The 25,980-nt window shown below is 41.4% G+C and overlaps 1 protein-coding gene across 1 annotated transcript in view; it reads left to right on the forward strand.

Moving 5' to 3' along the window:
• Positions 1 to 2,129: 2,129 nt before the first annotated feature.
• The window catches only part of Jam2 (junctional adhesion molecule 2), a 45,438-nt gene continuing 21,587 nt past the window's right edge, over positions 2,130 to 25,980 (forward strand). Inside the window, exon 1 of the mRNA XM_051191789.1 lies at positions 2,130 to 2,291. Within this exon, the coding sequence (XP_051047746.1) occupies positions 2,225 to 2,291 (67 nt within the window). The 5' untranslated portion in view covers positions 2,130 to 2,224. The remainder of the gene's footprint in view (positions 2,292 to 25,980) is intronic.

Here is a 25,980-nt window from a genome sequence, read left to right on the forward strand (position 1 = left end):
TAAGGGGCATCCAGGTTCTGGCTATTACAAACAATATTGCTATGAACATAGTTGAACTGATATTCTTGTGGTATGAATGTGCATCCTTTGAGTAGAATCGCTAGATGTTGAGATAGACTGATTCCCATTTTCATGAGAAAACACCATACTGATTTCCAAAATGAAAAAGCCTCTTCTTATTAAAATGTGTTTATGGTATGATGAATCTCTGAGCCACTCCAGACTCATCACACACACACACACACACACACACACACATACACACACACACACACACACACACACACACACACACACCCCAAACAAGCAAATTAAAAATAAAACAAACAAACAAACAAAAAAAAAAACCTGGCACTTCCCAGGAAGTAGATTAAGCAGTCTAAGCAGTTTCTTCTTGGCTTCTGCATCCATAAATACCAAAGGAATGGGACTTTCCCCAGGAATCCCATGCTGGGAGAAGCAAGGGCCACTTGTCTTTGGGAAAGAGAATACATATAGTTGTAACAAGTGGTCACACCACCCTATAGGATGGGACTGAAGCCCGTGCAATGACAGGGTTGGGTGTTACTGTTTGGCTGTGTACACCTTGCCTCTGTATTTCATCTCTCTTCCAGACCCGGAAGACAAGATTAGGAGTTCACTGGATCTCTCCTCTCTCTGTCCCTCTCTGCCCCCCCCCCTCTCTCTCTCTCTCCACTACTACTTTGACTCTTTTTATTTGGCTTGCTGAGGACCAGTGGCTTAACCTGGCCTGGAGCACAGGCCATGGCCCTTAAGTTAGATGATGCCCCTACTGTTTGTGTGCTTAGGCTACACTGGCTCCAACATTTTTGCCTTTTTCAACTTTTCTTTTCTTGCCCCCAGGGGTCCTCCATCCCCTCCCCTTCCCTATGGGGACAAAGCTTTCATCACTGTTGCCAAGGCAACCGTGGGGATGCCTCATTCTTCAGAGCTCTGCATATCTAAGTGTATCTTAGCCTTTGTCCACCAAGCTGGCTCATTCTTTGTAAGGGCTCCCCCCACTAAATCGGCTATCTTCTACACATAACTTTATTCAATATTGGACCTTACTTAAACCGATCTATTAAAAACAAATGTCTTCGCCTGGAGAAGGCCTTTACACAGATGGGTTAATTTTCTCGAATGTCCCCAGACGTCAGTTCTGGAGAGCAAATGTGAAAATCGCCTTGGTCAGAGTGCGCTTCCGAGGTGCGGGTCAATTTTGAAGCAGGCTCTACAGCATTCATAATGGATTTCCCTTTTAAAAGAACAGGAGACCAAAAATAAACCTGACAAAAGGGCAGCTGTAGAGTTTTAACATGTGGAAAACTCCACCACAGGCGGCACTTACATAACGGGAAAGAAACAAGATAAATTTTTCACACTGTCAGGTGAACTTCCAAACGACAACGAAAGCGCCTAGAACACACCGTAACTCTCTAGGGGCGGCGGCGGGGAGGGGGGCACAAACCAGAAGATGAAATCTCGGTCCTGACTTGAGGCGCGAGTGAAGGATGTTTTTTTTTACCCCCCCACCCCCACCCTTTCCTAGGGTCTGAGGCAGAACCCACACTTAGGAGCGCTTTTCTAACCATTTTGTCCGCTAGGTAGGAAACTTTCCAAAAATCAGCTCCCACCCTAGGCAAAACACTGAAAACCAAGTTTTCTACGCAAGAGAAGAGACGTGGAGAGATAGATCGAGCCACCCGCACCCCCACCGCAGGCGCACGCACACACACACACACACACACACACACACACACACACACACACACACACACGGTGCCCATCCCACCCGGCTGCGCTCTCCCGCCCCCAGCTCCTGGCCCTGGGGACAGCTGGCAGCCCAGCGCTGGACCAGACACAAAGCGGATCAGCCCGAGGGCGGGGGCCGACCCGCAGGACTCTCCCTCCAGCAGCCGGCCTTCTGCCACCCCTCGCTTAGGACCCTGCGGACACCGCGCCCCGCGTCCACGCCCTCTCCTCAAGCCCCTCCACCCTTAAAAAGAAGGGACGTCCCAGGGCCAGAAGACCTGCTCCCGGGCAGCCAGAGAAGACACCCAACAGACCAAAGAGACTGACACCGCGACAGGACCCGCCCCTCTGCCTCCTCCTCTCCCGGACTTCTGCAGCCCCGCCGCCACGCCAAGTGCCGGGGGCCGGCCCGCCTGTCACGCTCCAGCGGGGGGACCCTCGGCTACGCAGCCGGCTGGTGCCCGCGTAGATGGCGAGGAGCCCCCAAGGCCTCCTGCTGCTGCTGCTGCTGCACTATTTAGTGGTCGCCCTGGACTGTAAGTCTCTGGGGTACCTCCACCCCGCCACCCTCCTACCCATTACCCGCCTTCGGGACGCTTGCCCGCAAGCGTGGCGCTCCGGGCTAGGGATCCGCCACCGGGCATCAGGTTTTGCACTGTGGGAGCACCAAGGGTAATCCGGATACAGGCAGGCTCTGGGCGGGGAGACTGGTTTTGAGTGTCTATTGTAAATAGTGTCGGATTTTGTCAGTTCACGTTGAAGAAAATTACAAGTCTCATCTCCTTGCAAAGTTGGGGGAAGTTTTCAAAGACACACGGACGTGATCAGAATGCAAAGCTCAAAGTATTCAAGATGCAAAGAGCTCAAGAAAGATGGCATCCGGGGTTGACGCAGGGCACTCTTAAGTACCAGCAGCGAGGGGTTAGTGGCAGAGTCCCAGCTGTGCTGGCAAAGAAACGTTTTAGAAGCTGGTGGGGGTGTTTGGGATGAGCGAAGTTCGAGGCTGCTGAGCCCTGGTAGCTTTTAGCCTCTCCGCCTCCAGATTGTAGTTAGAGAAGTCTTGTCTGGCCACTCTGGCCAGCTGCCGTGTCCTCAGGGAACATCCAGCCAGCAGGAGGATTGTTAGAAAGGCACAGGAGATGAATGAGCAAGCCAGCAGCTGGCATAGCCCGGGAGATGTCCCAAAGCCAGTTTCCCTGGATGTTTTTAAAGGGGATTTGCACGAATAGCGGGCTCATGTGATTTGAAATTTCATTTTGTTTTCTTCGCGTTAACTTTTTAGGAAAACAGAGAAAATAACGATAGAGTTTAAGCGACGAAGTCTTGGTGTCGATTGGTTTTTTTTGGTTTGGTCCCCCCTTTTGAGGGGAGGTGATTAAAATATGTTATTGTTGACCCTCAAGTTCTAGTTACAGTACTAGTTTTTAAACTAGATTGCCTAATGCTTTTTCTCAGACTCCCTTAGCCCCAGCCCAAAGTGATAAGTCCCTCAGAGCCTGAGCAGGGTGCTTGTTGTCTCAGGGAAGGGACGTGTCAAACCAGGAAGTTAAAGATTCACATGGAAACCTTTATGCATTTTGAAATATCAGCTGGTACCAAACGGAACACACGGGGGGGTTGAGTGGTGATGTGCTCACGATGGAAACCTGCAACGAAGCTGGAATCTGGAGGAAATGTAACAAAACCCCTGGCAGAGTTGTGTTCCTCCAAGTTCTCAAGTCTCACTTTTAACACGAGTGTGAACTGTGGTGTAGAATTGTTCATTACAAAACAGAAAATAGTTTTCCTCTGTTATTCCCATTCAGTCATCAAAGCAGTAGATGCTGTGTGAAACTGTCAAGAGCTCAGAAGCAAGCAAAGGCTTACTCTAAGAGCAGAACGATCTCTTCCCCCCCTTTTCGGTTATCCGAGGGCTCTGCTAACCCTGATACCTGAAAGGAATGAGTCAGAAACCTTTTCCATACCGTTGCCCTAGTGCCAGAAAGTCTGGCATTTCACAGGTGTTTTCTTTCCTTTTAACAGATTTGAAACTTTTAAGAATTTGGATTTAAAGAAAAACTACATTAGTATAGAAAGTTCCCATATACTCCATACCCAGTTGCCACTATTGTCCTATTATAATGTCATATGGAACACTCTGCTCAGACTTTTCTCATTCCTACAGAATGTCCTTTTCTGTTCTAGGATTCCACCTTCCGCTTAATAGTCGTGTCTCTTTATCCTCCTCTTGGCCAAGGGACTATTTCAGATACCTCTTGGTTTTTTTTTTTTTTTTTAATGACCTTAACAGGTATTGGGGTACTGGTCAAGTCCTTGAAGAATACTCTAAACTCTATCTAAATTCTAAACAGTTATCTTTCCTATCCAAACACTAAACAATTATAATATCTTTCCTGTCCAAATTCTAAAGTTATATTTCCTATCCAAACTGAAAGCTGTTATAATTATCTTTCCTATCCAAACCATAAACAGTTACAATATCTTCCCTTCTCCAGTGAGGCAGAATGTGTATGATCTTTGGCTGCCATTTTCATGCCCCTTACTGAACAAAGTACCTGGTTCATAGCAGATGTGATATGATCAGATGGTATCTTAGTCCACTGAGCCTACTCTGACAAAATACCATAAACTGGGTAGCTTATAAACAAATATTTTTTCACAGCTACTGAAACTGGGAGTCTACAATTAAGATGAGTATTTCCAATGCCTGATGAGGGCCCAGTGTTTGGTCCATATATGTTCCATGTAGCATTCTCATGTGGTGGGAAGGGTGGGGGCAGCTATCTGGGAACCTATTTTATAATCTCATTTGCAAGGGTTCCCTTTATGACCTAATCCCCTTCCAACAGTCTGGTGTCCTAATGCCACCATCATGTTGCCGATCAGGTTTCCACAAATGACTTTGGTAGACATTTGGTAGCTTTCAGGCCATAGAGTGGGAGGGAGATGAGTTTTAGGAGAAAGACATAGTGTATAGAGTGAACTTATCATACTGTAATCCTGAAGTGCCAACTTCATGTTGAGTGAGCAGAGTGTCACATTTCTATGAAGTGATAGGCTATTAACCTCTAAAAACGGGAGGAGTGTTCGGTACTGGGATCTCTCAGACAGCTCTTCCTGCCACTTAACAATCTGGTTCCAGCTGAGTCTTCAGCTGTGGACTGGACGCCCCCCCCCCCCCCAGCCAGCCACTAGGCCTGAGTCTGTAATCTCTCCTAAAGTGATCAGGGCTATGGTAAGAAAGAGAGGTCTGGATATGTCATAGCATCATAGACTCCAGGGACCAGTGGCAGGAAACTTCTGCCTTTTGTAAACGCGGTCAGTAATGAAACATCACAACTCACTGCCTGAAGAGAGTGATTGGTGAACGGTATAGTTTCAATTACCTGAAAAACATAAAGCCCAAAATGGGAGTTTGTTGGTGGGCCTGACAACCCTTTAAAGACTGTGTCTGACAATGCATTTGAGAAAGTCTCAAACAAAAGCAGCATCCAAATGGAGAATATTGAGTTTCCTTTGGCCAAGGGCTCTCACCCATCCTTCACCTGTGCATGAGGAACGGAGCCCCTGGGAGGCTGTGGGTGTGGACCACCCATGCTTTCCTTTGCACTGGATCTTCCCCAGGGTCTTGTCAGTGGGGGAATAGGCAAGCACTGCTGTGGCTTTTTGGTTTTTAAATCAAAGACCACCGGGGCTCTGTTCTGGTTGTCATATCAAATACCCTTATTCGTCCCTTATGTCTGTCTATATATCTGCCTGTCTGTTGCATCACATGGTGTCAGTGGTAAACTTCTGAGTCCTTTCTCCAGAAGAAAGTGGGGGTGAATACAGAGGAGTCAGGACTGGGTCAGGTGTTTCCTTTGGCAAAGCTAGTAAAGGAAGTCTTAAAACCGAGCTCTCCTGGAAGGCCTTGCTGTGTTCAAGTAGAGGACTCAGAAAACTAACCCAAATGATGAGTTGTCTATTGCTGTGAAGACAAATGGCCACAAAGATACAACATCAACTCATTCTGTTAACGTTCTGGAGGTCTGAAATAGACTGCACTGGGATAAAGCCAAGGTATCCACCAGTAATAGTCCTTCCGGGGATCCCAGTGGAGAACCTGATACCAATTATTTCATTTCTAAGTCAGTTTACTCATTTGTGGTGGTGATAATCCCCATAATGATGTTGACCTTATAGTAGATGGGGTGGGGGATAGATTAAATGTATTGGCACAGTTAGGAAGCTGGAGCCTCCAACAACACCTGTTATACACATGTGATCAGTTAAAGTTGCAATTTGAAGAGAACAGACATACTGCCTGCTGTTTGGAGAATGCACAAGTCGGGGTGATTGTTAAGTTGGCAGTTGCTTCTATAGTCATTTCTTAATGATTTGTTAAAATATATACATACTTAATTACAGAGTTATTTGCCCACAGAGAATTGTCTTTTATGTGAAAAGTAGTTCAATTAATGAAGGACTTGACAAATTATACTTGGATCTTCATGATTCTCCCTCTCCCCTTTCTCTCTCCTTCCTGTCTTGGGATTAAACCCAGCACCTGACATATTCCCCCCACACACACACACACAGAAGAGGAAAGAGAATATGAATATCCATACATCTAAGTATAAATCTATGTCTTCTATGCTTTCTGGCAAGACCACCACATTCCAGCTTTTGGATGGGTCAGTGAGTGAATCGGAAGTGTTCTTAGCTCCAAATGGTTCCTACAGTTTATGAGAGGATAAACACAGCACTGCGCTGACCCTGTCCTGTGAAGTATTCAAGAGTACAGTCTTAGCTGTTCACTGACTTGGCTCCAAAAGTCCTGAGCAAGGATCCTTGTGACCTGAACTGACAGAAAAGTTGGCTTTTTATTGGAATCAATGCTTCCCAGTCTCTATCTGTCTCTCTCCATCTCATTCTTTCATCATTAACACCCAACTTTTAATTAGCTGTGCAAGATTTTGTTCTGTTTTAGTTGTTAATATTTCCATTTTCCAGAGGGACAATTTATCTATTACAAACTGAACCACTTGATAGGAAAATTTTCAGTGCTCGGAACGCTGAAACTTTCTGAGTGCCGACATAACCCCAGAAGTAGAAGATTCTACACTGGACCCTGGAACAATGAAAATATTGTATAAATTATCTTCCATTTATAAGGTTCATATAAAATAGAAACAGATTTCATGCTGAGACTTGGATCCTTTCCCTATTATAGCTCATTCTGCCTGTGCAAATACGCTAGGATCCAAAACAGTTCTGGTGCCAATCATTTCAGACAAAGCGATATTCAGCCTAGAGAGGAGGAAGACACCACTCCTGGTCCCCCTCTGGCCTGATGTGTCCAGTTTGCTTGCCCTCAAGTCTGCTGAGGTGTCTGTTCTGTTCTCAGAACTTTTTCTCATCATTACTATCTGCTAAATATTTTACTAAGGACAAAACCAAATGTAAAAGTCAGACTTGTTGCATTCACTTATATAATACATGTGCAAAATAGCATGTACATATAGTCACATAGTTGGGAAAGGGTATGAAAGGAAGGAAGACCTCCTTTACAGCCCTTGGCTCCTGTTGTGTGACCTACAAGTCATTGCTATTAAGTTCTTAACTGTATACAGTTCCAGGAAATAGGAAACAATCATTCCTGTGAAATATGAATGTGTCTGTGTAGTTTCTTTGCAAATGAAGGAGGAAAACTTGGTGCTGTACACCGAGACAGATAGATCACCATCAGTTCTAGGCCAGTTTGGCTAACTTAAGGAGCTCCATGCTAGCTAGGTTGTCTGTTGAGAACACGTCTCCCAACAAACTTATTGGAGGTTTGCATCCTCCAATAAGTGAGATTATACTGTGTAGTATGGTAGAATACAGGTAGTGCCCTCCTTCCTACTGAAAGTTTTTTTTTTTTTTCTGCTAGTAAAGAAGCTCTTGTACAAAGTTAGGTCTCACACTTGGTACTCAGGATAACATCATAGAGAAAACTTGAGAATTTGTATGCCAAAATGAAACAATCTCCTAACAAAACAAGAAGCAATCTCCTAACAAAAACAAATAATGGAGCAGAGCAATTAACAAAATTGAGGGAAACAGACTTCCAAACCAGTGACCAAAGCTAAGGAGGGAAAAATGCCAACCTAGATCTAATTAGAAAGTCCAGAGAAGAGGGTGTGTGCCAGACCCAGAGAGAACATCAGCTACAGCTAAGATTCACAGACAAGGGCAAACGGCTGCTATTTAAAGCGACCAGAGAAGAAGTAATGACCACAAATAAGAAGGGAATGTGGTGAGCTGCTGGCAAAGTGCTAATTTTGAAAAGGAGAGTGGTGTTTATGTTTTCGAAACTGCTCTAGAGGTATTTAAAAATAGGGATGGGTTCTGAGTAGCAGCACAAGTGACTTAATGGAATGAACTATGACTCAAGTGTCTATTTTTTTGTTTTGTTTTTTTTGTTTTGTTTTTTAGTAAACCTAACTCTGTAGCCCTTTTTATCACACACACACACACACACACACACACACACACACACACACACACACACACAATAACACATAGGATAAGTGTATTGCAGCTGTGAGATCACTGCAGTTGGGCCCATATAATGACTTGGTTCCAGACAGTAAGACATGGGGTGCATGTGGGGTGCATGCATGTTTTAACATTTCTGTATCATCTGCATTGTCTTGTGTAGTCTACTTCTGGGTTGACTGGTTTAAAAGTCAAAAGAAATTGACCAGAATGAGTGCGGTGTTTAAGGACCCTATCCACCTTCCCATGTACCCTCCCCCATGCTTACATTGCTTGCTAATCCCAGAGCCACAGTGTGAAGAGAGGTAGGCCTTTGGGACATGATTAGATTGTGAGGATACAGCCTTTGGGAATGAGATTAGTGCCTTCATATAAAAGGCCTGAGAAGAACAGGAGAGGAGGGGGAGGAGAAAAGGAGCAAAAAGACATAGAAAGAAGATGAAGGAAGAAGAGAGAGAGTCCTAGGAAAACTCGTTCACTTCTCCCTTTTTCTGTGGGGTGACAACTCAAGGACTTCTAAGTCCATCTATACGGAGCTGGCCCTCCCAGCCAAATCTGCCTGTCCTGTCTTGGCCTTCCCAGCTTCCAGACTGAGCAATAAAATTTCTTTTGTGTGTAAACTATCCAGCCTAAGGTTATTTATCATACCAACAGGAGAAAACTAACATTGAACCTGCTGGAAAAAATATGAAATATCTGTACTCTTAAACTCGATAGCTTTACCAGGGTGGTCTATATTAAAATTAAAAAAATGAAGCAAGCAAGCAAACAAACAAACAAACCACTTGAATTATCTTTAAGTAGCTCTTTTTAAATGTGTTCAGTCTATTTCAGACTAGTGGGAAAATGAAATGCCTTAAAAACAGAGAATAACTGTGTTATCAGTTAGAACTTTCAGATCCCAACTTTAGACTAAAGACCATTAGTGCTCACTGTGGATCAGCATTTTGTCAGGATGGTGATGTCATCAGACACTTCACTGCGACTTTCCAAAGAGTCTTCCACATCTTATCTTCAAAAGGTAGGAAAAAATATCCATCAGACTGTGCATGTGGTGTGCACAGACTGATGGCAAACCAAGTTGAATAGTAGAAAGCTGATTTCGTGCTTAAAAAAATAAAAACAACCAAACTGTCCCTTTGGTTGACTAAAGGAAGGCCGTTTGACAAAACCTGTGGCTGTTCTGATCAATCAAGACAATACTCATAGCAGTCTACAGAGCCAGAATACTCCCAATATTTGACATAAGTAATCACATTTCAAAATTATTCATAATTCCTAAAATGATTCATTTAACATTCAAACTCATTAATATTCAAAGCCTTAATGTTGAGTTCCATTTGGATACTTTCTTCTCTCTCTCTCTCTCTGTGTTGTGTGTATGTACGTGTGTGTGTATGTGTGTTCCAATGAGTGCACGTATGTGTAATGTGCATGTGGAAGCCAGAGTTCAACTCGAGCATCAGTGTTCAGCAAGAGCTACCGCCTTTAGTGTTGAGACAGCTCTTTCCATTGGCCTGGTCTTCACTTGCTGGGAAAGTCTGGCTCCTGACCACAGGCCCCTGGGCTCTTCCTGTCTCCACATCCCCAGTCTTGACATTATAAGCATAGCACCATGCCTGGCTTCTCACAGCGGCCTGGGGATTGACCTCAAGCCCTCAGGCTTGCACAGCAAGCCTTTAACTGAGACACCCCCCCCCCCCACACACACACACCAGCTCCTCTAGAGCTCTTTACATACTGTGACTGGCCTCATTTCTTTAACCTTGAAGACACACAAGCTCCTAGGAACGCTCTTAAGACAGTGGTTGTGTGTTGGAGGGAGAGGGGTGGAAAAAGTAGAGGCATTTAGCTGCCAAATGAAAAGCAGTCTAGAGCCTGTGCCAGCAGTACACAGTCTGCAGTCATTTATTCCACACTGGGGACCACTTTCCTCAATACACTGTGAATTCATGAACAAAGGATGTGAACAGAGGAGGACCTTCCACTCCATTGCCTCCTCCATTACCTCTCACTTTTAGAGTTAAAAAAAAAAAAAAAAAAAAAAAAAAAAGATCGCACCTACAAAAAGATTGCACCTACGTTTTCATGGACTATATATTCAGTTTTAGTGATTTGAATAAACATTTCTCTTGCTTTTACTGTATCTTCTTTTGTTCTTTGTTCTTTGTTTTGTTTTGTTTTTGGTGTTTTGAGACAGGGCCACCCATGTAGCCCTGGCTGTCCTAGAACTAGCTCTGCAGACCAGGCTGGTCTCAAATTCACAGAGATCCCCCTGCCTCCCAGGTGCTGGGATTAGAGGCATGCACCACCATTGCCTGGCCACTGTTACCATTTCTATGTTCAAGTATTCCTCTTCAGTTGGGAGATACTAAAATCTTCTAAGTAGCAGCAAGAATGCTTGTGGGCAGACTTTTTATTCTGTGGATCTGAATGAATGAGGAAATGTTTCTATTAGAAAACAACAATTTTGGAAGTGAGTAGAGAAGTGTTAACTTTAAAGAACCAAGCCATTTCACTGATCTTGACTTCCAGCTTGTCTCTGCAGAGGGCTGTGAGCATGCTTACTTGGAGGAATACTGGTCCTATCATCTTTGACATGGCTGTCTTGGAGTCAGGGGTGGTAGGCAGAACCTCCTTCCCTTTAAAATTCATTATGACATACATACATACATACATATATATTCATTTATACCTTCTTAAATTAATAACCTAAATGGTTTCTGGAATGTCTCCACTGGATATCCAAAGGATTTCTTTATACCTTAATCACAAATGTGAAATTTGTTTAAAAACAAACAAACAAAAAAAAACCAATCATAATGTCAATAAAATAGAACTAACATTCTAAGATTGAATTAGTTCTGCTCCTAGTAATTCCATATTTGGCCTTAGAAAAGTTACTTTATTTCATTTGGGTTTTGTTTTCCTTATTTGTACAATAAGAGAGTTTGATTTAATTGTGATTATTGACTTCTAACACTATTTAGCATTTCTGAATGGGGAAATGAAGGATAACTCATCTGTGGCAAGTTTATTTCATGTATAGTTGAGAACACGTTTTATTTTTAAATTCTGAGCTGTCTCCTTCAGAACTCACGGATTAGAACATAGTCTCTTGGAAGGAAGCAAAAAAGTTGGGAGGGGATCTCTAAGACCTGTCTGGTTTTTGTGGAGTTGGGTGCACAGTATGCTGTGAAGTCTGTTAGTTACAATAGGCAGCCGGAAGTTGCTGGATGTTAGAAGAATAAAGAAATGTGTCACGAGTGGTATTTAGATTAAACAATCATTTTCACGTTGGGGAGGAAAAAAATTGTACTGAAACTAAATGGCAATGGGACCCAGGCTTAAAGTGACAACTATCCAAATAGGTTTAGTACGAGTTAAAATTGGCCAGGTATTATGTTGCATGTCTGCAGTCCCAGCTTCTAGAAGAATCACAAAGTTGAGGCCAGCATAGGGCTACGTAGTGAGATTCCCCACACCAACATCAATAGTAATAACTTCCAAGAGTTATTGAAAATAGACATCGGGGTTTCGTGATTGGTTAGATGCAGTGGGGGTGGGGGCACTGATAAAATAAAACTAGTAGTGAATGTGTAGAACCAGAGAAAGCAAAGTGTGCATTTAGTGGACAAGGATTGAGCATTTAAAAAAAAAATCTCAGGACCTGGTGAGTCATTGGAAATGAAACAGCATGAAAAGAGAGAAAATTAAGAAGGCATGGGGAAGGAAAGGGTGTGGCTTCTATACAGAGATATTTCCGATAGTATCAAAGCCACAGTGAACGCTTAAGGCCTAAGTGTATATGACCCCTTCTCCCTTCCCAGATGTAAACCTGTGATTTTCCAGGAATCGCACAAGAAACGTCTTGAGTAAAGGACATGTCAGTACTCTTGTGCAATTCTTAGGACTCACGGTTTTACCTTATCGGGCTGAAATCCTATCCCACATACCTCAAGAGCCACCCTATGATCTCACTAATAGCAAAGGGAGAGTGGAGGCGGGGTCTTAGCAAGACCACCCCCACATGTGGGTGTGACTAGTTCGTCACTGAGCACCTCTCTTACCAGGACTGTTGAACTTAAGGGAAAAATGCAGAGAAATAAGATGCTATCAGAACCAGGTGTCCCGGTCACCTGCAGGGAATTCTGTGAAGTCATGTGTCTGCAGGCCAGGAAGAGTGAAGGAAAAAGTCTGGCTGAATGAAGTAGTGAGCAACACGAGAACTAGATGTAAAGAGGAAACGAAATTAACATCTGTCCCTCTGTTCGGAACACCCTTCGGGGGATCTTCGGCCTCCATCTTCATGACAACATGCTGTTGTCATGGAACTATTTGTATCGCTGCTTCACAAATGAGAAACCCCATGCTCTCCTTTGACCCAGATATGAAGAATGTTCTGGAAAGCTAAGGAAAGAGAGCAAGCTGAGGAGGTTTCAGAGGAAGTCAAAGTGTTCCTTTGGTGTCCCTTTCTCAGTGCGAAAGCTGTGGGCCAAAGAGAGCAGTCGCTGTCTCCCGGCACATAGATTCAGTCAGCATGGGTGCCCTGCCGGGGTTGTGTAAGCATGACTCTGGTTTTTCTGTCCCGGTAATAGAGCACTCTGCTTAGGAGTGTGGTAAACGGCTTAAATATCTTAATGGTCCTTAAAATACTGTTGGGAACTAGTGTATCTGGACTGTAGCTATTTCTTAACATATGTAAATGCCTTCCACGTTCACAACTCAGAGCAATATTAAAATCAAGCATAAGCCATAGACCTACAATAAATATTTTATTACGCAAAATACAAAAATTAAATGGAATATCTAGATATAAGGACATCCAATGTTTTGGGAGATTTATTATTCAGTTATACCATCTAACAGGAGCACAGATTACTTTTAAAAGGAAGTAGAAAAGGACCCCATTATGTTCTGTTCTCAAGATAAAAATATGTATTAAAGAAAATGTTAATATTTTCTTAAACAAAGAAATGTTTTTTATGACATGGGTTTCTAGATTTTCGTGTGTGTGTGTGTGTTCACATACATACACATGACTTCCATGCATCATTTTTCTCCTTGAACTGTGTGGGTTCTTTGGATCAAACTCAGGTACATCAACTGCCCTTACCAAGCGCCCTCCAATATTTTCTTAAGTCTATACATGTGCAAAGCTTTACAGTAGCAATGTGCTACCTGATGGAAGGACACAAGCTGTGTTTTGAAACAAAGGATAACTCTTTTCTCCAATTCCCTCAGTCCTATTTCACAATGTCTTTTACCTCCTCCCAACTTCAGTTTCTATGGCAACAGGACAAATCAGAAAGTATCTGGAACTATTTTAAAGTGTTGTATCTAGGATTTATAACTTGGGTCCAGACAAATGTAATTTAATTCATATGAGTCTCTATTACCATCTTTTAAAGTAGAGAAACTCAGGCTATGATTTTATAATGTGGCTGCATTTTCAAAGATTCCCTTAAAGATTTGTATTAAAGAGCTTTAAGGTAATTTTAAAATGTGATAGTACATGCTTTAAAAATTAGATGTTGAAAGATACAGTAATTATACAGTAGTTAAATAGATGAAAATTATTTAGTACTTTCCTAGCTAAAAGCGTGATCCCTTATAACATATGGTTAGTAGAAAAATTTTATTGGGCTTGGATTTAGATCAGTGAGTAATTAAAAGTCTATGGAGGTCAGATAAAATAGCAGCATCAAAGGCCTCAAACTGTATAAAGGGTGACCCTAAATAAATCATGTGTCCTCTGTAGCACATCTCTTGTCGTTGTGGAAGCAAGTAGGCTCCACAGAGCATAGTGAAGAAGATAGGTTTTAATTTTTAAGATTAACTTTTAAGTAATGTTATGCTACCACATAAGTGAAAAAATGTTCACAAAACAAAACTTTCAGGATTTTCTAGGTGAAAGTGTATTCAAAAATTATATCAGAAATGATCAACAAGAGAGATGCCAACATGGGAAATTCCACACAGTCTCATTCCTAGACGAAGAGCTACAGGTGGTCAGTAGCTGTGGAAGAGGGAGGATTGTTCTCCTACAAGGACAGGCTCCCATATAGATTGTCCAATCGCAAGGGGTCACCCATGGACACAGGTACATACAGGCAACATTAAACAGACTCAGTAGGTTGTATGTGTGTGTGTATTTGTATACATATATGTGCATATAGATAATAGATGTATGTATACCTAAGGGTAACAGCTGGCGAGAAGATCATGGATTTGGGAGAGGAATAGGAGCAGTTGGACAGGGGAGGAAGACAGAAGTGGTATGGACTCAGCACTCATGTATGAGGTTCTCAAATTAGAATTAATTGAGGGGCTGGAGAAATAACTCCACAGTTAAGTGCACTGGCTGCCCTTGCAGAGAATGGCAGTTCAGTTCCTAGCACTCACAGTTGGCTTACAACCAACTGTAACTCCAGTTCCCGAGGACCTGGCTTAACTGCAGTGCACTTATGGACATGTAGGCCAAACACTCATACCCATAAAATGAAAGTAAAGAAGTCATTAAAATAGTCAACATCATAAAAAAAAACAAAATAATTCATTTTAATAAATGAAGGCATTGTGCTTTCTAGGAGAGCTATTTGGTCATCACCGTGATAAATAGATGTTGTGTACTTATCAGGCAGGGTTGTTCTTAGCATTTAGTGGATATATCTGTCAAAGTGAAGAATTCTCACATGCCCTTAATTCTTCATGATTTTCCAAAATCCTACTGCATGCTCATATAAGAGGAAAAGTGTAGTTATCTAAGCCTATAATTCACATTATTTAATCTATAAGAAATATTTGTACAGCCTCATCTAGATAAATATACAAATTTCTATTCTAATATCTGCAGCAACAAGGCCCTTCATTTTTTTTCTATTTTCTTTGGAAGGAGGTTCATCCTCTTAATTAACTTTAATTAACTAGGTATAACTTTCTAAGTGTCTTTCAGTATACTCATGAGTGACCATTTATGTGCACATTAAAATATGTGCTGTTTTGTTTTCATTCTATTTCTACTTTACATTAAGAAACTTCACATTTAGTTTTCTGAATCTATATGTATGTGATATATATATTATATATATGTATATATATATATATATGTTGTTATTGTTATTGTTAACATGGTTTGTTTGGAAGGAGGCAGTCAGCATTTTTTCAGGGATTCTGGGCTTAGGAGATGCTCAGTTACTAAAGTGCTTCCATACAAGCTTGAGGACTTGAGTTTAATTCCCATTGGCCACATAAAAAGTCCAGGTTGGTGATACACATTGTAATCCCAGCCCTGGTAAAATAGAGATAGGAAGATCTTTGGGACTCACTGGTTGGTTATTCTAGCTGAATTGGTGAGCTCCAGGTTCCAGGAGAGGCCCTTTTTCTAAAATCAAGGTCAACAGCTCTTGAGGAACAACATCTGAAGTTAACCTCTGGCCTCTACACTCGTGTGCACACATGTGCATGTACCAATACTTCCCTCCCTTAAGAACCAATGAATTAAAATAAACATGCATTTCACCAGTGCATATAACTGTGAGAAAAGAAGACAGGAAGTTTATTATATACTGTGTTTTATGAGAACTCTTCCTTCCCCAAGGTTTGTTCTTAGCTGATGTGGGAAACAAACTGAGTGAGAAAGGTGTTCTGAAATAATGCCTGTGAAACATGCTGGGCAGTCACTGGATGCATAGAGTTAACATGGGGCATTATACAGACTTTCACCAGCAAAGCTTTCCATGATGTGGCTTAGCATCAGAGAGGGCCACTCCAGCCAGTGTCTTGGGATGAGAGAAGCAGAATGCAAGGCCAAGGCTACTGCAATGATCTCAGCAGGCACATCTGTGCCCCGACCTTAGAGGTAGGAGTGGGAGCTATGGGGAGCATTCAGTTTAGATGCATCATGAAAGTGGAGTATTGGAACTTACGTATAGATTGCATCTGTTTTCAGCAAGTGGAATAATTAAGGAACACTGCCCAAATTTGGGTCAGAGCAACTGCAGCAGTTGGGTTGTCACTGCTTGGGGTGGGAAAGGTAGAGTTGGCTTAGAAAGATAATATTTAGACACAGGTTTTGGAGGGCCTCTCAAATCTTCAAGTGGCAAGGCTGAATAGACATTTGTATCTAAGCCCAGAGTTCAGCAAAGACGTCTAGACCAGAGATAAATATTTACGGGTTGTTGGCATTTATTGGTGCTTAGTGCCAGGAATCTGGACCACATAATCATGAAAAGACACATGGATCAGAGGGCAGGAAGACCGGGAAAGTGTTTGTCCTGTGTGCAAGTGCAGAGAGTGTGTTAAGTGTAATGAACTGGCTCAACAATGGTGGTGTGGAAACTATCTTTGTCACAAATTCTGCTTCCCAGATGCTGGAACAGTCCAAGGATGACAAGAATGAAAAAGAGGCAGAATTTAAACATCGCCCCCACCAACACTCTGAGTAGCCACTGAAATGAAGTTGTCCTAATTCTTAAAAGAGAAGGAAAAACATAAGCCTAACAATTCGTTGTTTTGGTAGTCCCTCCTAGTATGTGATAGAGTCCCTTTGGAACACTAAATTTGCATGACCACATTGTCTAAAAAGCATCAAGTGCTGGGCGGTGGTGGTGCATACCTTTAATCCCAGCACTTGGGAGCCAGAGGCAGGTGGATCTATGTGAGTTGGAAACCAGCCTGGTTTACAGAGCAAGTGCCAGGACAGGCTCCAAAGCCCAAAGCAACACAGAGAAACCCTGTCTCAGGAAAAAAAAAAAAAAGCATCAAGCAATGAGGAAGAAGCAAGAAGTATTTGTAAAGACTCTATTGTGTTTCAGGAGCTAGGCTAAGAAATTATGGACTTTAATTGACTCTGTAAAACTAGATGGAGAACTAGTGAAGGAAGACATCGTTAGCTTCATTTTACCTGGAAGGGAACCAACAGTGAATCTGACACAGAGACATGGGTCATGCTTGATCTTGTTACTTCTTAGTTGGTTCTGACTTTCCAAAGACCAAAGATGGTTCTAACAAGCCAGTAACACACCTCTAGCCATGATTCAAGGGGCTGGAGCAGCAGGCTTCAGAGTTGGGGGTCAGCCCAGAGGACAGAAAGATGCTACCTCAAAAACTAAATAAAAGAGCATTGTTTAAAGATTCCACTGTGGTCTGGTAAGATGGATCAGGAGGTAAAAATCACACCAAATCTAATTTGTGCTTCCATTATGTGCAGGGTGTGGTAGGATCATTCATATTCAAAATGTCTCCTCACTATTTCACTCAGGCTGGTCTCAGAATTTGGGGATAAAGCAACCCACACACACACATGCACACCCACACGCACGCACGCACGCACGCGCGCGCGCACACACACACAAGTACACATACATGAACCAGGGTTCTGTGTAGCCCAGGACCACCTTGAAGTGGCTGTGTAACTGAGGATGACCTAACATCTAATCCCTTGCCTCCAATTCCCAAGACAATTAGGTTCTCACTTCTCGTTCATTGTGAATGATAGGTACTACAGTGAACACTGGAGTATAGATGTCTTTTAGACATGTTTGTTTTATTTCTGTTGGCTGTTTATCCAGTATGGAGGATCACTTTGAATATATTAATATACAGGTAGTTGCTCTTGATAGCTAAGTGTCGTCAATGCTTTGGTTTTAAGGGTCACCTTTAGGTACTGCACTTCTCTTAATTCCATTAACTTAAAAGACTGCTTGCAAAAGAAATAATAATTTAAAAAAAACCAGCATTCCAGCAACAGATGTTAGGAACAGACTCTGTTGGCTTCTTTAGCAGACCAAGTTTTTCTTCACTTTTTCAGAATTAAGTTAAGTAGGAAAATAAACAAAACATCGTTATGTAGGCCTGATGGTTGAGGTCAGTGGTTGTTTTAAAGTTAGCTACAAAACAGCTTTAATTTTTATGGATGTACTCCAAAACCACTGGCAGAAGCTCACAAAAAGAGACAGAGATGATTATTTCCATAACAGCAAACAGCTCCTGCTGAAGCTCTTTGTCCTCAGTGAAACCCTTATTTCTCTCCACCTTCTCTCCACCCCTCTCCCTGCTAACTGAGGAATCAGAGTTCGCGAATTTTTCTGTTACTCATGTAAGATAATCACTGGGACTAAGAATAAACTTTTACACTGCAACCATTTTTCAACTTCTATATTAGTTAAATTAACATACTTCACTGAAAACATGATTCAAAATATAAAGTATGATAAGGGTTTTTATTTCAAAAGTAAAGTACAGGCTGTATCTTTTATAAGATTATTATAAAATTGGACAGAAATTCTCTTATGTTTTAAAATAAACATATAAATCATTATGTGTTTTTAGAATAACTGACTATGATTTCATTAACTAATATGACAAATTGCACAGGATTACCAAGAGGAATGTGACACTGTAGAATATATTATGGACACTACTCATATGGCTAGAAAGTAGCCCAGGGAGGTAGGGATTCGAAAGTAGATAATGTAGTCATCTCTCTCACAGTCATTCAAGCATACTAGATCTAGAGAGTAGGAGGAAAGAAAAGAGAGGAGAGCCCCACAGTGGTGGTGCACACCTTTAATCCCAGCACTTGGGGGGCAGAGGCAGGCAGGTGGATCTTTGTGAGTTTGAGGCCAGCCTGACCTACAGAGTGAGATCCAGGAAACATTCCAAAGCAAAACAGAGAAGCCCTGTCTTGAACTCCCCACCCCAAAAAAAGAAAAGAAAGAAATGAAAAAGAAAAAAGAGAGAAGCTAGGAGGGGGAGGAGAGAGAGAGATGGAGACAGAAAGACAAGGAGACAGAGAGAGACAGAGAGACAGAGAGAAGAGAGAGACAGAGAGACACAGCAAAGAGCCAGATGTTCTTCTACTCTGGGACTTTTACATTCTGGCCCTTGCTACTAAAAAGACATATTTTCCTTTTCAAGAGAGAAGCCGCATTGAACTATGAGGAAGAGAAAGCATGCACTTGACTTGCTGAGGGCTGACATTCTGCCTGTATCTGTTCTGCTTGGCTTCTCCTAATATGAAGGTGACACAAGCAATAGAATTATTTCAATATCAGATATCAGAAATACACCATTCTCACACCATTCTCGGTAATGACACAGAAGGGGGACAAACCTGAGTGTCTCCTCAGTAATGACCCGTGCTCTGGAGTATATCACAGGCAGACCTCAAGAGCAGAAATGGTCCATTTGGCTTTGACAGTCATAATAAAATTATTCATTGCCCTTTACTCTGCAATTATAATTATCTAATTACTATACAATGATATGGCTTTTAAGGTCCAAAAAGTCCAAACACCATGTCAAAATTTGGTAGTTATTTTCTCAGTAGAAATGAACTTAACAATAGGCTTAGTGGGGGGAGAGGAAAGAATGTATCAAAATATATGGAAAAAATTAAATTAAAAAACCCAAGAAAACAGTAAAATTACCAAATATCATCTTTGAGTCGACTATTGTACATCACCTCTGCAGTTTGATCAGCTCTGGCCGAATTCCCAAAGCCGAGTTCTTGAGCCTGAGCCCAAGAAGTATTGGTTCCGAGTCACCAATACTGTCTCTGAAAACCTGGAAATCAGTATTAAATGTCTTAAAAGCAGATTCAAAAGTTGCTCAGTGGTTGCTTTGTTCAGGCTACAGAGAAATTGTTGGCCCACACTTTTTTATATTTATAAAATCACTTAAGCAGGAGCTTGAGAGATGGCTGAGCAGTAAGGGCTCAGCTCCCAGCACTCAGATGGTGGCTCACAATCATCTCGAAGTCGAGTTCTAAGAAATCCGACATCCTCTTCCAGGCTAATACGCAGTACAGGTACTTAGACAGCATTGGTACCAGGATAACACGCAGTACAGGTTCTTAAACACAGGCAAAACACTCATACAAAAAAAAAAATCCTAGACAATCACTTAAGCATCAGATTCCAGACAGCACTAGCTTTTCTGCCTCTACTCAACTCTCTCTGTCCACACCCATGCTTAGTATTGTTTTAAACTTTCTGTGGCCTTTGAGCTCTACCTCTGTGTCTGTGTTAGCAATTTCAGGGTCGCTAGTAACAGCTCAGTGTTCCAATATTTTCAATTTGTTTAGGGCAGTCAAGAATACAAATTGTGTTTTATAAGAGTTAGCATGAAGATATATCAAAAGAATTCTCTGTTAATACCACACTGTCAGATTTGTGATCTTTGGATAATCATATGTCTTTCATTAGCTTTGCTAATGTTTTTTTTAAATATAAGTTAAATAGACTCATTAAGCAAGGCCCATTGTGGCCAACCTTGACCTGGGTATCACCCAAGGCCCTGGACATGGGGTAGGATGGACCTGTCAATAAGCACATTTTTTTTTTTTTTTTTTTTTTGCAAAATTTTCAAGAATAGCATTTTTTTCCTTTTTGTTTTCAAAGTCCTAATAATTGAACCAAGGGCCTTGCATATGCTAAGCAGGCACTCTCTCCCTAACCTACATCTCCAGCTTAAGGACACTTCCTTATACTTCTTTCACAGAGAATACAATTATGGGGTTCTTGTTTTTATGGAGTAAGGTTTTTCCTCCCGCCGCTGGTCTTGTCCCACCACCGCACCAGCCCCAATTAACACACAGAGACTCTGTATTTGATATGATGCTATTGGCTCAGTACTAGTTTCTTATCGGCTAGCTCTGTCTTAAGTATTAATCCATTTCTGCTGATCTATGTATTTTCACGTGGCCTTCTCCTACCGGGGAGCCGGCCGGCATTCTGCTTTCTCCAGACTCCCCATCTTGACTCCTCCTTGCTACTTCCTCTTTCCTCATTCTCTCCTAGTCCCTCCTATCTTCTTTTCCTATTGGCCAACAGTGCTTTATTTATTAACCAGTATGAGAAACATATACAGAATGACATCTCCCATCATCTCCTCTTTTATGTCTAAAGAAGGTTTTTAACCTTAACATAGCAAAATATATACACAACAGTTATCAAGAAACACAGTTAACAATATTTAGTCCATTAACATTTACTAAGATTTAAGAAAATATTCCATCATCTATTCTATATTTGTAAGTCTAAAGTCCTATATGTAACTTATCTTTAATCCTAACTAAGGAAAACTATAAACATAACTATCTGTCTTCAACTCCATCAAAGACCACAGAAGGATAATATATAAACTCTAGAAATTACTGAGACATCTCACTGCCTGGTCACCTAAAGTTCTTTTGTAATCTTCCATCTTTAGCCCATAGGCCATAGTGTGTCTGGCAGACTCTTCCACAAAGCAGGACACTTTAAACTGTCTTCTTGTATTGGCAGTTTGTCAGTCACTTTTCTCTGTGTCCTGCAGACTGTCTGGCAGACTCTTCCATGAAGCAGGAACTCTGTAACAGGACCAATGACTTTGTTTACACATTCATGTGCTCTGTCAAACCTCAATCCTTAAAACAGAGGGTTTCTGATTTCCCAGTCTCTGGTGAGATGATGACTCATAAAATCTGAGCCTTTACATTTCATACACATGCTACCAATTATACCCTCCTGATGTAAACGCTACCAGAAGGGATCTGAAAGCCACTCTCCTGATCTGAAAGCCAAGGGAAACCTCCCTGCTTATTGTTGCTTCAGGTTTCCTTTGATTAGTGTTCAGGAAGCCAAAAGAATAAGAACCATTTATTGTAAAGGGCAGAACATGGAAACAATGGTCTGGCAGCGTTGTCTGACTGTCATGTTTGTGATTGGCAGGCGAAGATTACTCACATTTAGCTACCCTCATTTCTTGTAAATCCAAGAATTATAATTTCCCTTTTCTTATGGTAAAGATGGTTCTCTAACTCCCTCTTATTCCAAAACTGGTGCTAAATCCCTATCTGTGAGTTCACTCAAAACATACAGTTGCTTGGGTCAGTCACCAAACAGATTTTAAAAATGGCTTTATGAATATCTGCACACATTTGAATCTCTGGGACCTTCGGATCCGTGTCCTGAAACAGTCACAGGGCATCAGGATAGTGTGTGCAACGAGAAGGTCCAATTTTTAAAATTCACTCAAATCAAAATCAAATATTAAAAGACAGTAGCACAGTTTTTTGTTTTTTGGGGTTTTTTTTTTTTTTTGGCTATATGTGGAATATGAAAGGCAGTGTGTCATAATTCAGGTGAAATGACTGTTTAAGATATGCATGACTGGATTTGTGGTAGAACCAAAGGGACAATTTAAAATCTGGAAGATGCTGGCCTCAGCACTGTACCTCATGATGAGACAATAAAAGAGCTCATTTCATATCTCTTAGGATAAAGAACTGGATAGGTTTCCACCATCACCATTCTTATCAGTTGCCTATTTTATTAATTATTGCCTCCTATTAAAATTATAGCATAAAGGAAGTCCAGGTTGGTGGGATGAATACTGTCTATAAAACACAACCCACATCTATTATAGACCAAAATGAAACTTTGTAGTGTGTGTGTGTGTGTGTGTGTGTGTGTGTGTGTGTGTGTGTGTGTTCTTTCCTTCTACCATGGGTTTTCGGGGATCAAACTCAGGTCACCAGTATACATATACATATATACACAGGACATGGAGTTGGGATCGGGGAGGATGTGTTTTTGGGACACAGGGGGAGTTAGAGGAGAGTGAATGAAGATGGATGATCAGATTTAATTTTTATATGTATGCGATTCCTAAGAATAAATAAAACATAATTAAAAATGAAAGAATTAAAGAATAAATAAAAGTTTTAAACTCTCAAATCCATGCATGTAAAGTTTCTGTAAGAGTGAGTACACCTTGTGGATAGTTATTTACCATAGAACTTTCAGTGATCTTTGAAATGTTAAAAAATATTTTTCAAAAAGAAGTTTTGGCAAATAGAAAATTGGAATTGTCAAAAAGGGTAAAACTTCATGTTCCTATTTTGAGTCATGAAACCTAGTTCCCAAACCTTCCCGTATGAGATTGTACTGAAGTGCTGCTGGATAAATGGAAACCTTCCAGTCAGCTGAAGAAAACAAACACTCTCAGTAGCTGTGTGGTGTGTGGAGAGTTCAAAGCTCAGACAATGTGAAAGGGCAAAGATTATCTCTTCCTCTTTTGCTCAGATTTCCCCTGCTCTGGTTTCCAGAGAATATTAGTCTTTGTTGTTTTGTCTGAAAGGTCCACTAAAGTACTTCAGAAACCTCAAGACTTGCTGGTCCTAATCAAGAGCTGCTGTGGGACACTAGTTCAGATATTTCAAAGTGTCCTTTGAAAGTTTCAAAGCCTTTCGAGTTTGGAATCATAGTCATTACAGAAGTATCCAGAGATGCTATCAATAGATGTAGGATGACACAAGCAGGCCCTGCCTTTTCTTAGGCTCACCTGTGAGAATCTGCTTTCACTCCAGTCTTGTCCCGTCTTCTACTTTCCAAAGGTACAGGCTCTGTCTTACGACTCTAGAGAATAGAGAAGAGGGTAGGAAAAGCAACCCTGGAGAAGGAGGAGGTGAGTGTATGGGAGAAACAGAAGGGAGATTTGAAGATATTCCATGAACCTTCTCCATGCTTCTTGAAATACAGGAGCCAAAAGGTTATTTGGAAGTGACCCTTTGGTCTGTTTCACTGTGTCCAGTGGTCTGATGCCTTCGGCACACTTGCATTTGTGATCCTCAGTGATAAGGATCAGTGGAGGTCTACAGTCTTCACCTACACCAGGTTTCCAGTGTCCATGGGGAGACAGATGCAATTTGGAATCAAAACCCAAATTGAGGAACTAGATACTTAAGTCTTGCAGACATTGGGGAGTTTGAATTTGCAATAATATGTGCTACCATGCATCAAAGAGACATAAAATGGAAAATAAAAAATTTCTCCTGAGGCATGAGAAGGAAACACCCACACGTAAATAAGCCAAAGAGACGATGCCATCTCACATGAAAGATTATTCTCCTTCCCAGAAATATAATACATTTTCTTTCATCATTATAAAAATTTTATTTCACAAGAACTTTAAATTCCTTGAGTTCATAATCATCCACTCTCCTTAAGTCTATCACTGGTGTATTTCTATACTTGTTTCTTAACCTAGCCTGACTGGAGCAGGGTTGTTCAACCATGAGTGATTTCCACACCTCAGTTTCAAGGCATATTTATTTGTCCATCTCTACAGTTTTAGATGTCAGGACGCAGGCAGGGTGTTACCTGCATCTACTGGGTAGAAGCCAGAGAGAGTGTAACTTCATGATCGTGTAGGACAGTCTTCTACAAGAAACTACCTGACTCCCAATGGTTATAGTATCAGTATTGAGAAACCCTTGTGGAGAACCTTCTGAGATTCCCATGGTGTCACTGGGCATGGCCCCTTCACTTCTACCTCCCAGTTGTGCTTATAACCAGTCCTTTGCTCTTCATCAATACCAACTTCTCTTCTCCCCAGTCCTGCCTTTGGTAGAACAAAGGATCTTTCCACATGACATCTGTATTAATTGGCAGTCCTTGTTAATAGTCCAATTTGAGGGAAATGGGGCACTATGCCTGGTATAGTATAGTATAGTACAGTACAATATAATACTGAATAGTATAGTGCAGTATAAGTAACCACTTGGGATTTAGGTATTGTACTAGATACATTTGCATAGCTCTAACCAAGATACCTGAGAAAGACCTTAAGGCAAGAACATCTTATTTTGACTCATAGTTTCATGCTTGCTTAGCCTAATGAGCTTGGGAATAACATCATGGCAGCATGATGATAGGGTGAATGATCTACTTCACCCCATGATGGACAGGAAGCTGAAAACAGGAGACAGGAAAGGGTCAAGATTAAGTTAGCTCCAATATCCCACCCCACTGTCTTATTTCCTGCAGCTAGGCCATACCTTGTAAAGGTTCCAGAACCTCCCAAAATAAAACTATGGTCTGAGGACCTATGCTGGGGAAACATTTCATACTCAAGCCATAACCACAGATAATTCTTATAAGAGTTAAATGAGAACATACTCGGGAAACCTGGGGATGTTACCAGACATCTAAGTACTTAATACATGGTGAGCATTATTATTGTTGGTGCTTTGCATACCAAGATCCATGTTGGCCAACTCACTTCCTCCTCTACCACAAGTCCTAGAAGCAGGTGTATTTTAGTAATGGTGGTTTCCTTCAAATGCTTCCCTAAGCTATTGATTTTTCTATGTCTGTCCTGGCCAGTCCTATTTTTCTCTTGCTTGATTTTAGTTATTTAAATACCTTCTTGAGACAAAGAACATTAATGAATGTAATTGTTCTTACATTCATTTGTTCAAAGGACAAATACTCAAAGCACTATCATGGGTGGCAGAATTCCTGGCCTGTATGGGTGTGAAGATAGGTGTATTCTGGGGAAAGTATGATATTCTGGCATGAGTGAGCTTGTTCATTGTGATGCCTTTCACTGTAATGAAATTTGTAGAAATAAAAGAAAGCTTACAACCAAACCGGTGTGTTGCTTTTGCCCAAAACTTTATAGTGTAAGTAGAGAAAGGAGATACAGATGTCTAGTAGAAAGGGAGGTTTGTAAGTTTCATCTCAAAAGAGATATCAGAACTAGTGATAAGTAGTTGTTTGTTTTTTGTTTGTTTGTTTTGGAAAAAATAGTAATTGAGTCAATGAGAGAATAAAAGATTATATAAAATGAAAATAATTGAGTCTTCTCTGAGAATCTAGCTCTGGATGGATGGATAGGTGGATGGTGTGTGGGCGGGTGGATGGATAGACATGTGAG

The sequence above is a fragment of the Phodopus roborovskii genome, unplaced genomic scaffold (genome assembly GCF_943737965.1).
Source record: "Phodopus roborovskii unplaced genomic scaffold, PHOROB, whole genome shotgun sequence".
Classification (NCBI taxonomy): Eukaryota; Metazoa; Chordata; class Mammalia; order Rodentia; family Cricetidae; genus Phodopus; species Phodopus roborovskii.